At 38.5% G+C, this 12,760-nt stretch overlaps 1 protein-coding gene and 1 long non-coding RNA gene across 3 annotated transcripts; one reads left to right on the forward strand and one right to left on the reverse strand.

Annotated features, from left to right (window-relative positions):
- Positions 1–2,475: 2,475 nt before the first annotated feature.
- On the forward strand, positions 2,476–8,825 carry LOC120715131. Its single transcript, XR_005691543.1, has 3 exons — positions 2,476–2,733; positions 3,959–3,961; positions 8,799–8,825. It is a non-coding gene; the product is annotated as an uncharacterized LOC120715131 (long non-coding RNA).
- On the reverse strand, positions 7,647–12,410 carry LOC120715099 (mitochondrial ribosome-associated GTPase 1-like). Of its 2 annotated transcripts, none has more exons than XM_040001914.1 (11): positions 12,150–12,410; positions 11,961–12,025; positions 10,700–10,804; positions 10,534–10,620; positions 10,373–10,429; positions 9,919–10,009; positions 9,765–9,826; positions 9,583–9,679; positions 9,341–9,455; positions 9,158–9,270; positions 7,647–8,378 (listed from the first exon to the last, which is right to left on the reverse strand). In XM_040001914.1, exons 1-11 carry the CDS (start codon positions 12,250–12,252, stop codon positions 8,281–8,283), a joined length of 993 nt encoding a protein of 330 aa, XP_039857848.1. In that variant the 5' UTR covers positions 12,253–12,410; the 3' UTR covers positions 7,647–8,280. The 2 variants fall into 2 exon arrangements, with proteins under 2 accessions (XP_039857848.1, XP_039857849.1); XM_040001915.1 differs by having other exon boundaries at positions 9,374–9,455; positions 12,150–12,408.
- Positions 12,411–12,760: the final 350 nt, after the last annotated feature.

Here is a 12,760-nt window from a genome sequence, read left to right on the forward strand (position 1 = left end):
CTCTGGTGCCTCCACCTTATCATAAAAAGCCTAAACACTCACATGCTTTTCTCTCACACGGCGCCTAAGCTACAACCTTGGCTCCCTGTTTATCTGCTCCTGCTGAGATGGGGCAGAAAACTCCAGTATACTCTCTCTTCTAATCAGACAAACAAGGCGATGACTTTCTGCGAACAGTATTTCTTATAACTCAGCAGTATAATGCATCATAAAACAATATCATTCATTCACAATAAATCAGCAGTCTACTTTAATGCAAATCAGTTTAACTAATGCAATAGTTGTCAGCTTCTTCTAATTCAGGGGAATAATGCAAACTAAAACTACATAATAATTCACAATCTTTAATTAGGGGTATAACATGGCATAAAATAATATTATAATCTAACAATTCCCCCTGATGAGGTCATTAGAATAATGACCTCACCAACACCCTATAATCCAGTGTGGCCGGGTTCATCTCTTCTCACTCCTGAGGTCCTTTGTCCCCCTGATGGGCGAACCATATGTGAGATGACCTCTGTGTTTGCGCAGTGCAGATGCAAGAAAAACTATTATTCCAACAATAGCAGGTACAGATGACACTCCCCAGTTCTCCCACAGCTTTATTTGGTGCTACCTTATACCCTTCAGACGTACTCAGACTAGAACCTCTGTCCAAGGAGCTTTTAACTTTTATTTTATTGCTGCAGCTACCAGTGTCGTCCAGTTGGGTGATCCTCTGCTCTTCTTTCTTCAACCTCAGGGGTTAGACAACCCTTCAGTCGTGGCACAGATCAGGGGATTATTCTGCCCCGGTTTCAAACAACGATCTGTGTATCCTCGGGTCCTGTGTGTCCTCCAGAAAAGATCAGGAACGCGTCCCCCTTTTGCCCAAGAGCCTCTCGAACCTCGTTGGTCTGGTGTTCCCGGATTTCCGCCAACCCCTTCATGGTCATTGCTGTGTTTATGGGATCCATCCTTTCGAGGTGACTACCCGGAGCCCAAACGCCATCACCCTTGGACCCAGTTGGTGTCTCGGCAGTCACCGTATCTATCTCTGCTGCCAAGGATCCTCGCATATCTGTGACCTCGTCTGGTGTCTGTTCCTTTTCTCTGTGAGAGACAAAAAATCAAAACACCTCTCTTCCTAACCCTAATAATCTAATGTTGTTATCTACTGACCTTCTAGTGATTCAGAATTGGTTTAAAACATTCAAAATGTTTCAGGGACTTATTCTAATCATATCCTATGTGTGTGTAAGCATGTTTGCATTTAGCCCTCTGCACTCAAGGCGTTTCCTACACTTTATCAGTCCGGACAGTCACGCCGAACGAAGCTTCTGACCTTCAAAAGGCCGAGTGCCAACTCATTATAAGCACATTTGCAAGGTGTGTCTGAAAATTATTGAAACCACTCTTTTTAACAAAAGGCAAATAAATTAACGAATCTTCTAAACGCTATCCAGTTCATTTCAATGATTGATGCTTAAACATGGAAATAATGATTTATGCTTCTCACTGATTCTCTAAAAAAAAGTCCGGAAACTTCTCGGGCCACTATTAGCTTAAGCTTTACCATACCTAAGGTATTCAAGACACAAATGAAATTATAAAATGTTCAAATAATCCTTGTTTTATGTTAAAACTCAACTTCCCCCCTTTTTGGCACACTCCAATGTGTCAAATCAACAGAGTTAGAAAATTAAAAGAAAAGGTTAGGCAGCTACAAGGTTTCCCAGATTATTAAGTTGACCTGCGTGTAATGTTCCGACTCAAGTATTTAATATTTTAATAAATGTCATTTAATCAACTACCACTACTTAAGCTTAGCAAAAGACATAATTGAATAAAAGATCACAAAGAATAATATGATATCAGTGGTGTGTAAGCGCGTGCGGCCTTCTTTGCTCCAAGTCACTCAAATCCATAGATCAGCCAAACATCGCGCTGACTGTAGCTTTTAACCCTTATTAGCTTGAGCACAACTCTATAATGAGCAACAAACTGCAATATGTATAAAGATAATCATAGTTACACCTGCAAAGAAAGATTATATGATTATCCTAACACCTGTAAATAAAAGATCAACCTGAGGTTATAGCAATCACTGGAACGCAAATGTTAGTATAATATCAAAAACTTCAATTAAATGATGATCAATGCAATGCTTAGTACTTGATTCTGATACAATAATAATGCCGATGTGAAAATAACAGTAAAACACCCCCTTTTTTCCCGGTTACGGTAATTTGACACATAAACGTTTATAGATGGCTCTCTTAAATTTGACCTTCCCTGGGTTCTCCCTCCCTGACCACAGCAGGGGAAACTCTGTTTTGATTCAGCCATGAATGCAGCTCACCTGATTCATCACTGAGCTCCACCATCACTGGCGTCTGACAGGGTGGCGCTGCATATTCTTCCTTTAATGGGTCTATTTTCAATCTGTTAATTAGATACTTAAACATGAAGTCGACTACGTCCACAACAAGTCAATACAGCTGTAAATGTGGCCAATCATCAATCTATTACCAATTAATAACAACAGATAGCTTTTATTTTATGTATGCTCTTAATCAACCACTCACCCAGAGGATCTTCAATCCCAGGAAATTCCTTCTCCTCTTAAATGAGTCTGTCCTCCTTCCATGCCCTGGTAACTGGTCCATCCAGAGCCATCTGATCTCAAAATATACATACAACAAGCCAAACCACACCTTGGTCACACCAACCCTTTTCCGCCCTGAAGATGTTCAACGCCATCTTAGTATGGACTGAAAGTGGCTTTAACGCTGACTGTCCTGACAACCCATTTCATGACATTCCCTGGTCAGATCTGCCAATCTCTGCACCAGGGTTTTAATCGTTTTGCCATTTTCATTAGTTTTTATTTTCTGAAAATCCTTAGTTTTCAGCTTAGTTTAGATTAGTGCCATTTATAGTTTAGTTTTGTTTTGCAAAAATTAAGTGTCACCAAATCCCAGCTCCATTATATCAATCATGCTCTTATGCTTATCCTTGGGTATTAAGATTATTAGCTCTTGCTACACCAGGCGTTCCTAATTTTGGTTCAAGTGAATTGATAGACCTTTTGAAGGCGATTGTTTCACACATTTATTTAGATGTCCCAGTCCTTTTGTCTCGGGATGCATCACGCTGCCTTATCTGGGGTTAGCTGTTCTCTGGGGATGCGGGTGAGTGGGGGAGCTCTTCAAGGAGGGGGAGTGTACTCCCCCTGATGAGCTCTTCAAGTACACTTTAAGGTTTGTGGGATTTTTTTTAGTTTTATAAATGTCCTCATAACCCCCTGATGACCCAGTAATTCATTTTTGCGCACTGCAGTACACATTTAGTTTTTGCTTGTAGCTCTCATCCTCTACTTGCCACTCCTCTAGTCCTGATGTTTCTTAGAGAGGACAAAAGGGACTAAGATAGCCAATCAGGAGGGATGTGTCATTATTTTATAGGCAAAACTCACAGCATGGTGAGGGTATGAGTGCAATTTCTATAGTTTTGTGGCACTTTTTCTGCATACCTCATATCTTGTGCAAGAAATTGATTTGAGGTTGTATAGAAGCAGTGAGGATATATGTTCTCTGCCACCGAGCACTAAAACAATATAGTTTACCGTCCAGACTGAATGTCCTCCTCTCGGTTAAGCGTGGTTTGCTTGCAATAATTCCATCACCTTTGGCACAGCTAAAGAAAGAAGAAGATTAGTTTGCACATCTGTGCTCATAACTTTTGCAACTTTTTAGCTGTGTAGGAAATGGTGCAAACAGTAAAATGTTTTTTCTACCTTTTTGTGTTGTGGTCTCTCTGCTTTAGCAGTCTGTGAAGAGACATGTCATCCCTTCTTTTCTCGCTTCTTCGGATTCTCTGCAGAGTAAATGTAGCTGTAGTACAGTAATGCTGCTGACATGCGACTCTGCCAAAGCTGCTGCAAGAATTTGTACCTGCTTGTTGGACACGTCAGCGGGTCCATCTTGTTGAGAATTAGCAAATGTGGTTTGGCACTCAGTGTGTCCTGAAACACCGGGTTTCTTCCAGAGAATGGGATGTTTTTAAAGTTAAGGATTAACATCACAGGGCTCCCGCAGTTTTCGTTTTAAAACGAGTACACTTCTATATATCAATTATCACCTGACCAAATGCTATTTTTGAAATTCAGAACACACGTGGAGTACTTAGTAGAGACTAGAAAAAAACCTGTCTTGCTCAGGTGGTAACAAGCTCTGAACTAAACTAAACCACTTTCTACATAATTTAGTTGTTATCTGCCAAAATCTTGCATAGTATAATATATTATTTTTTTTAAATCAGCTCATGTGCCTCTCCCAGATCGTTCACAGTGATGCACCTTCTATTTTCACAACTATGCACCATGTTTATTGGCTATGTGAAAACTCTGTCTCTCCTGTAGCTCTTTCTTTAAGTAAGTTTAAAAGGTTACTCCGAATCCAAACCAATGTGCTTTTTTCTTTCCTGTTTTATTTTCCTGCCGTGCCTTAAAAGTCGCTTCTACAATGAAATGTTAACATGGTGCATAGAGTACCTTTTGCCCCAAATGTTGTTATTCTTAAGAGTTTCTCTTAAGGATTTAAAAGGGTGTAAAATCATATACACTGTTAATGTTTATATCAATGTGCTCTTTTTTCTTTGTGACCTTGTCTGTTGTCCTTCATATATTTAAGAAATCAAATAGAAAAAAAACTCACTACTTATATACACCCTTTTTCCCATTTTAAAGGCAAGCTTAATTGTTGTCAAGCTTTAACTGCTATGTTGTCTATAAAATATTTGTTTTTAAGAGTGTATAGATTATCTATACATATAATCATAACCCATCATATCCTCTGATGATGCAGAGGTACTTAAGGTAGAGTAAGGGCTTTTTTAAAATAAAAATTTCAGGCTTAAAATTAAAATAGAAAAATTACACCATATAAATATTTTTCACCCTAAAAATTGCCAAAATGTCTCATCGATTATTAAGGTATGGTTAAAACAATAAACACGGAAAAATGTCCAAATATCAACAATAAAAGCTATGACAGCTGGCATCTTGCCAGCACCTCCAGAAATCGGTTTTTTTGGAATTTGTACAATTAATATACCACTGTTTGTTTTTTATTTAAAAGTGATACTGTTTTTGTGTAATAAATAAAAAGGAATTCTGGCATCGTGTATTTCTATATGCAGTCCACACTCTTCAGGTTGGCTCTCATCTGTTTTAGTCCTAAAAAGAACAAATTATTTCAGCAACTATGTGACCAAGAATGACCTCGAACCCAGATTACCCGCATTTTCAAAGCATCAGAACCACACTTTACAGCCAATGTAAAGCCGAAGCGTCACCTTTGCCATGTGTCCGGGGAACCAGTGGCCACTTCCCGTCCGCCAAAGTCGAAAACGGTTCTGAACTTGTCGACATGACGGGTGCCTGGTACAGTTCCTGCTACTTACCCAAATATATATCCACCGTCCTTCATTTGTTTTAACAGAACACTTACTTTGACTCCACTTGATGCACTAAACAGAAATGGACATGTTCTCACTGTTTACATCCCGACTCGAATCTGCCGTCAAGCCTTTTTGTTCCGGCATGAAGCGACCTCTTCTACTTTTTTCAGGTTCGTTAACTTGCTACTGCCCCCTGCAGGAACACCTGAGCTGGGCAGAAATCTTCCGTGTCATTGATAAAAACTGATGCGGTGTCAAAGATGGTGGAAGGGAGATTATTTCAAGGGGAAGCCTTTAAAAACCCTATTTTGTCGGGACTTTGGCTATATTTCATTCTCCAACAAATCACCCTATCCACGTTTAAATACAATTTCTTTATAAAATTTTGCAGTTACGCACCTTAACAATTTCTTAGTTAACAACTTCTCCATCTTAAAACATTGGTCTCAACCTAAAATACACAGGCAGACATGTTTGTTTTTGCACTTAATGACTACATTCAAACAAGTATGAGGTCATCTCCAGTTTCCCTAACTCTAAAGTCCATAAACATTTAGTACATATAACTCCATAAAATCTGCCATAATGACTGGGATTAGATGCAATGTTAGTGGTATCATACCACTAACATTGCATCTAAACCTTTTCCAGCAACACAAAATAGAACTACCAAAATTTTATTCCAGTTTTATCTCTTCGTTTAAATATTCTGTAATTTATTGGAAAAAATTGGAATTCCAAAATTATTCATTTTGGAATTCCATTTGTCTCAGAATATCAGATAACTCATCTCAGTAAGTGCTCTATATGCTATCATTCACCACCTCTGGTGTGTTCCATAAATAATAAAATCCTGTTATTGAAATGCTTGCTTTAAGATTCAATTAATGAAATTCTTCCTGGTCCCACGCCTCTGGTAAGAGCAACTGGTTAATAACTGTAACTGAGTTTCAACAGATAATCCCAGATCTCTAGCTTTAGTTACACAAACTATAGAGCTTTCCAATCTGCCCCAGTTGACTTAATAGCCCTTTCAACTGATTATTGTAATTAAATGTGACACCAAGATAAGCATAACGACCCACTGCTTGTAATACAGAATTCCAAATTTGAAGTCATGGAATTTTCTTACTTTACCTTGTTACGAGTTCAATTGGGGATGGCCAAGAGAAAAAACCACAATAAAAACACTGGTCCGGCCGGGTTGAGTCAAACGATGATTTTAATGATCACACACGTGGGAGATGGACACTGTATGCAGACAGCCTCAGATCTCAAAATGTGGAGCATTGCTCAAACTCTTATGCCTCTGGTGCCTCCACCTTATCATAAAAAGCCTAAACACTCACATGCTTTTCTCTCACACGGCGCCTAAGACAACCTTGGCTCCCTGTTTATCTGCTCCTGCTGAGATGGGGCAGAAAACTCCAGTATACTCTCTCTTTCTAATCAGACAAACAGCGATGACTTTCTGCGAACAGTATTTCTTATAACTCAGCAGTATAATGCATCATAAAACAATCATTCTTCACAATAAATCAGCAGTCTACTTAATGCAAATCAGTTTAACTAATGCAATAGTTGCAGCTTCTTCTAATTCAGGGGAATAATGCAAACTAAAACTACATAATAATTCACAATCTTTAATTTGGGTATAACATGGCATAAAAAAATTTTAATCTAACTTCCCCCTGATGAGGTCATTAGAATATGACCTCACCAACCCTATAATCCAGTGTGGCCGGGTTCATCTCTTCTCACTCCTGAGGTCCTTTGTCCCCTGATGGGCGAACCATATGTGAGATGACCTCTGTGTTTGCGCAGTGCAGATGCAAAAAAAAACTATTATTCCAACAATAGGCAGGTACAGTGACACTCCCCAGTTCTCCCACAGCTTTATTTGGTGCTACCTTATACCTTCGACGCGTACTCAGACTAGAACCTCTGTCCAAGGAGCTTTTAACTTTTATTTTATTTCTGCAGCTACCAGTGTCGTCCAGTTGGGTGATCCTCTGCTCTTCTTTCTTCAACCTCAGGGGTTAGACAACCCTTCAGTCGTGGCACAGTCAGGGGATTATTTCTGCCCCGGTTTCAAACAACGATCTGTGTATCCTCGGGTCCTGGTGTCCTCCAGAAAAGATCAGGAACGCGTCCCCCTTTTGCCCCAAGAGCCTCTCGAACCTCGTTGGTCTGGCGTTTTTGTTCAGCTTCCAAACTCAACCAATGCAACACATTTCATTTCGTTCTTTATACAATAATTTAAATAACAGAATAAGTAAGAGTGCTGTGCTTTGGGACAGCTAGTTTTCCACAATCGTCTTCGCATTCTGAATAGTTCACTCTTTCTAATAACGCCTGAAATTCATCTGAGATCTGTGATCATGACATGGATGAGAGGCAAACCTACCGCTGCTCTCAAAAGCGACCGGTGTCTCTGGAAGGTTTTCACGGTGTTTACATCTTCCAAAAAAAAAAAAAAATTATCTACCTACAGAAGACACTCAGGAGCAACAGACTGTTCCACATTTACAAGTGCACTCTATTATATGCTACACTGATGTACATAATAATTAAAGAGTTTGTTATCACTGTCTTTATGCCAATAAATATCCTGTTTACACCACCCTGGATATCTGTCTCATGTATCCTACAAGCAAAACTGAGAATAACTATTTAATAAATGTCTTTTATTTACAAGTCATACAGGATTCTGGTGACTTTTTTGCATTATCCACAAGCCCAAAAAACTGCACCATGTCAGTGCAGACACAGACTAATATGCTCTTGAAGAAATCCAGAAACAGTTTTTAGTTATCGTCGGTAAAATGACTCGGGTCAGTCGAGCATTACTTGACCCAGCTCTCCTTTCCTGAAGGCTCTTATGAAATCATATGCTGCTGCTGTGTAGTTTGGTATTGTGATGGTAACATTTCCTGAAAGAGACAAGGAAAAAAGGGATTGAACCGTTAAAAGAGAAAAGTGCAACAAACCATGAGGATTGCCCGTGAATGACGGCAAGTAGTTCAAAAAGGTACTGAAGTAGGTTAAACTGCTGATTAAAGCAAATATATGATCATCCAGTCACTTGATGCATTTAAGCATGCAGACATGATCAAGACCACTTACCAAAGTTCAAACTGAGAATGAACATGGCCACACGGCCATCTCCAAGGTTTACAGAGAATGGCCAGAAAAAGGGAAAATAGTGAGTGGCAGTTCTTTGGGTGAAATGCTTTGTTGATGCCAGAGAAGAATGGTCAGGCTGCTTTGAGCTGACAGGAAGGCAGCAGTAACTCAAGGAATGTTGAACACACATCACATGAAATGTTGAAGCAGATGGGCTACAGTGGCAGAAGACCACACGGTGACCCACAGTCACTGGATCCTCATCCAGTAATAGTAACTAAGGAAATGGCCAGTTGCATATAAGCAGTCACTTTTACTTTTTAGGAATAGTAAGATTTTTTTTCTTTACTTTACTTTTAAATATATATAAAAAATATCTATTTAAAGCTCCTGCCTGCAGACTTTTTTTTTATCCCCATTTCAAGCCTTCATGCTAAACTACAAAGCTGCTTGCAACACAGACAAGGCAGTGGCATCAATTTTGTTCCCAGTCAAAAAGCAAATAAATAAAACCAATTCACTGATAAATAAATCATTAATTACACTGTACAGAGCAGTTGTATGCATAGGATGAGCAGTGTCTTACCCACTCCAGTAATCGCTTTGACCCGCTGAGTTTTTCCAAGTTTTACAGCAATGCGTTTGAGGACATGATGGATGTCGTCACTAGGCTCTTGGAGATCATATTTGTCCACATAACTGCACACAAACACATCTTTACAGTAAACACTCAAGAGAAAGCTAAATAAAAAAAATAAAAAAAATGCACCTGAACACAAAATTGGGGAAAGAAAAATTCCACCTGAACTTTCCTAGCCTGTTCAGAGAATAGAGTAAGTAGTCAGCGATGATGTCTTCACCCACTAAATGGTCCAGTATAGTTCCTGCAGAAAAACAGATTTTCAAATCATTCTGTATAAACAGGAAATCCAACTATTTGGAAAAAAATAATTTTATCATATATACAAAATGACAATAATTATGTTAGGGGAAAAAAAAAAATCTGCATACCACATAAGGCCAGCTTCATGCCTGTTTCAACACTCTCAATTTTAGGAGGCAAGACTCCAGGTGTGTCTAACAGGTACATTATGGGCCGCTCACACACCTGAGGACAGCAGCAGTTATAAATACTGGATGGTTGATCAGACCATCAAAACACAAACAAAGGCAAACGCATTCTCCACACACACCTGAATTTTAGTTAAGACCGCTTTGGTTATTCCTGGTTCCCCACCTACTCGAGATGCACGACCTGAAATTAGTGTACAAGTGCAACACTCGTTAATGAGGAGGTGAAAGTTATACTGAAATCTTCAAATCAATCCACAGCTTTTCTGCATTTACCCTTTTTTAGGTTTGTTCTTCTCAACGAGTTAATAAGAGACGACTTCCCAACATTGGGCACTCCAATCACCATCAGGCAGTAATTTGTATTCTGAAAGTTTAACACGTTAATGTGGTTGCATTTTAAATAAAATCAATGAAGTAGGAAAATGTAACATTCAAAGAAAACTAATTTCTTCAACATAGAAGACACTGGTGAGCAATTTGCTTCCATATTTGTAGCTTAAAGACTAAGATAGCCAATAAGGAGGGATGTGTCATTATTTTATAGGCAAAACTCACAGCATGGTGAGGGTATGAGTGCAATTTCTATAGTTTTGTGGCACTTTTTCTGGACATACCTCATATCTTGTGCAAGAAATTGAATTTGAGGTTGTATAGAAGCAGTGAGGATATATGTTCTCTGCCACAGAGCACTAAAACAATATAGTTTAACCGTCCAGACTGAATGTACCTCCTCTCGGTTAAAGCGTGGTTTGCTTGCAATAATATCCATCACCTTTGGCACCAGCTAAAGAAAAGAAGACAGAATTAGTTTGCACATCTGTGCTCATAACTTTTGCAACTTTTTTAGCTGTGTAGGAAATGGCTGCAAACAGTAAAATGTTTTTCTACCTTTTTGATGTTGTGGTCTCTCTGCTTTAAGCAGTCTGTGAAGAGAACATCTGTCATCCCTTCTTTTTCTAGCTTCTTCAGGATTCTCTGCAGAGTAAATGTAGCTGTAGTACAGTAAAATGCTGCTGACATGCGACTCTGCCAAAGCTGCTGCAAGAATTTGTACCTGCTTGTTGGACAGATCAGCGAGGTCCATCTTGTTGAGAATTAGCAAATGTGGTTTGGCACTCAGTGTGTCCTGAAACACCGGGTTTCTTCCAGAGAATGGGATGTTTTTAAAGTTAAGGATTAACATCACAGGGCTCCCGCAGTTTTCGTTTTAAAACGAGTACACTTTCTATATATCAAATTATCACCTGACCACATGCTATTTTTGAAATTCAGAACACACGTGGAGTACTTAGTAGAGGACTAGAAACACCTGTCTTGCTCAGGTGGTAAACAAGCTCTGAACTAAACTAAACCACTTTCTACATAATTTAGTTGTTATCTTGCCAAAATCTTGCATAGATAAATATATTATTTTTTTTAAATCAGCTCATGTGCATCTCCCAGATCAGTTCACAGTGATGCACCTTCTATTTTCACAACTATGCACCATGTTTATTGGCATAATAGTGAAAACTCTGTCTCTCCTGTAGCTCTTTCTTTAAGTAAAGTTTAAAAGGTTACTCCGAATCACAAACCAATGTGCTTTTTTCTTTCCTGTTTTATTTTCCTGCCGTGCCTTAAAAAAGTCGCTTCTACAATGAAAATGTTAACATGGTGCATAGAGTACCTTTTGCACAAAATGTTGTTATTCTTAAGAGTTTCTCTTAAGGATTTAAAAAGGGTGATAAAATCCATATACACTGTTAATGTTTATATCAATGTGCTCTTTTTTTCTTATGTGACCTTGTCTGTTGTCCTTCAATATATTTAAGAAAATCAAAAATAGAAAAAAACTCACTACTTATATACACCATTTTTTCCCATTTTAAAGGCAAAGCTTAATTGTTGTCAAAGCTTTAACTGCTATGTTGTCTATAAAATAATTTGTTTTTAAGAGTGTATAGATTATCTATACATATAATCATAACCCATCATATCCTCTGATGATGCAGAGGTACTTAAGGTAGAGGTAAGGGCTTTTTATAAATAAAAATATTCAGGCTTAAAATTAAAATAGAAAAAATTACACCAATATAAAATATTTTTCACCCTAAAAATATGCCAAAATGTCTCATCGATTATTAAGGTATTGGTTAACAAAATAACACGGAAAAATGTCCAAATATCAACAATAAAAGCTATGACAGCTGGCATCTTGCAGCACCCTCCAGAAAATACGGTTTTTATTGGAATTTTGATACAATTAAATATACCACTGTTTGTTTTTTATTTAAAAGATGATACTGTTTTATGGTGTAATATAATAAAAAGGATATTCTGGCATCGTGTATTTCTATGATGCAGTCCACACTCTTCAGGTTGGCTCTCATCTGTTTTAGTCCTACAAAGAACAAATTATTTCAGCAACTATGTGACCAAGAAATGACCTCGAACACCAGATTACCCGCATTTTCAAAAGCATCAGAAACCACACTTTACAGCCAATGTAAAGCCGAAGCTGTCACCTTTAGCCATGTGTCCGGGGAACCAGTGAGCCACTTCCCGTCCGCCAAAGTCGAAAACGGTTCTGAACTTGTCGACATGACGGAGTGCCTGGTACAGTTTCATGCTACTTACCCAAATATATATCCACCGTCCTTCATTTGTTTTAACAGAACACTTACTTTGACTCCACTTGATGCACTAAACAGAAATGGACATGTGTCTCACTGTTTACATCCCGACTCGAATCTGCCGTCAAGCTTTTTTTGTTCCGGCATGAAGACGACCTCTTCTACTTTTTTCAGGTTCGTATAACTTGCTACTGCCCCCTGCAGGAACACCTGAGCTGGGCAGAAAATCTTCCGTGTCATTGAATAAAAACTGATGACGGTGTCAAAGATGGTGGAAGGGAGATTATTTCAAGGGGAAGCCTTTAAAAACCCTATTTTGGTACAGACTTTAGGCTATATTTCATTCTCCCAACAAATCACCCATATCCACGTTTAAATACAATTTCTTTATAAAATTTTGCAAGTTTACGCACCTTAACAATATTCTTAGTATTAAACAACTTCTCCATCTTATAAACATTTGGTCTCAACCTAAAATACACAGGCAGACATGTTTGTTTTTG

This window comes from Simochromis diagramma, unplaced genomic scaffold (genome assembly GCF_900408965.1).
Source record: "Simochromis diagramma unplaced genomic scaffold, fSimDia1.1 OVJJ01000421.1, whole genome shotgun sequence".
In the NCBI taxonomy this organism is placed as follows: Eukaryota; Metazoa; Chordata; class Actinopteri; order Cichliformes; family Cichlidae; genus Simochromis; species Simochromis diagramma.

Bases quoted from the DNA above. Each gene is read 5' to 3' on its own strand.
- LOC120715099 (XM_040001914.1), bottom strand. From the start codon at position 12,252: ATGAAACTGTACCAGGCACTCCGTCATGTCGACAAGTTCAGAACCGTT. The intron at 10,430-10,533 runs GTAGAAAAACAT...TCTTTTCTTTAG, and splicing joins GAGACCACAACATCAAAAAG to CTGGTGCCAAAGGTGATGGA. The intron at 9,680-9,764 runs GTGTGTGTGGAG...TGCTGTCCTCAG, and splicing joins CGGTCTTAACTAAAATTCAG to GTGTGTGAGCGGCCCATAAT.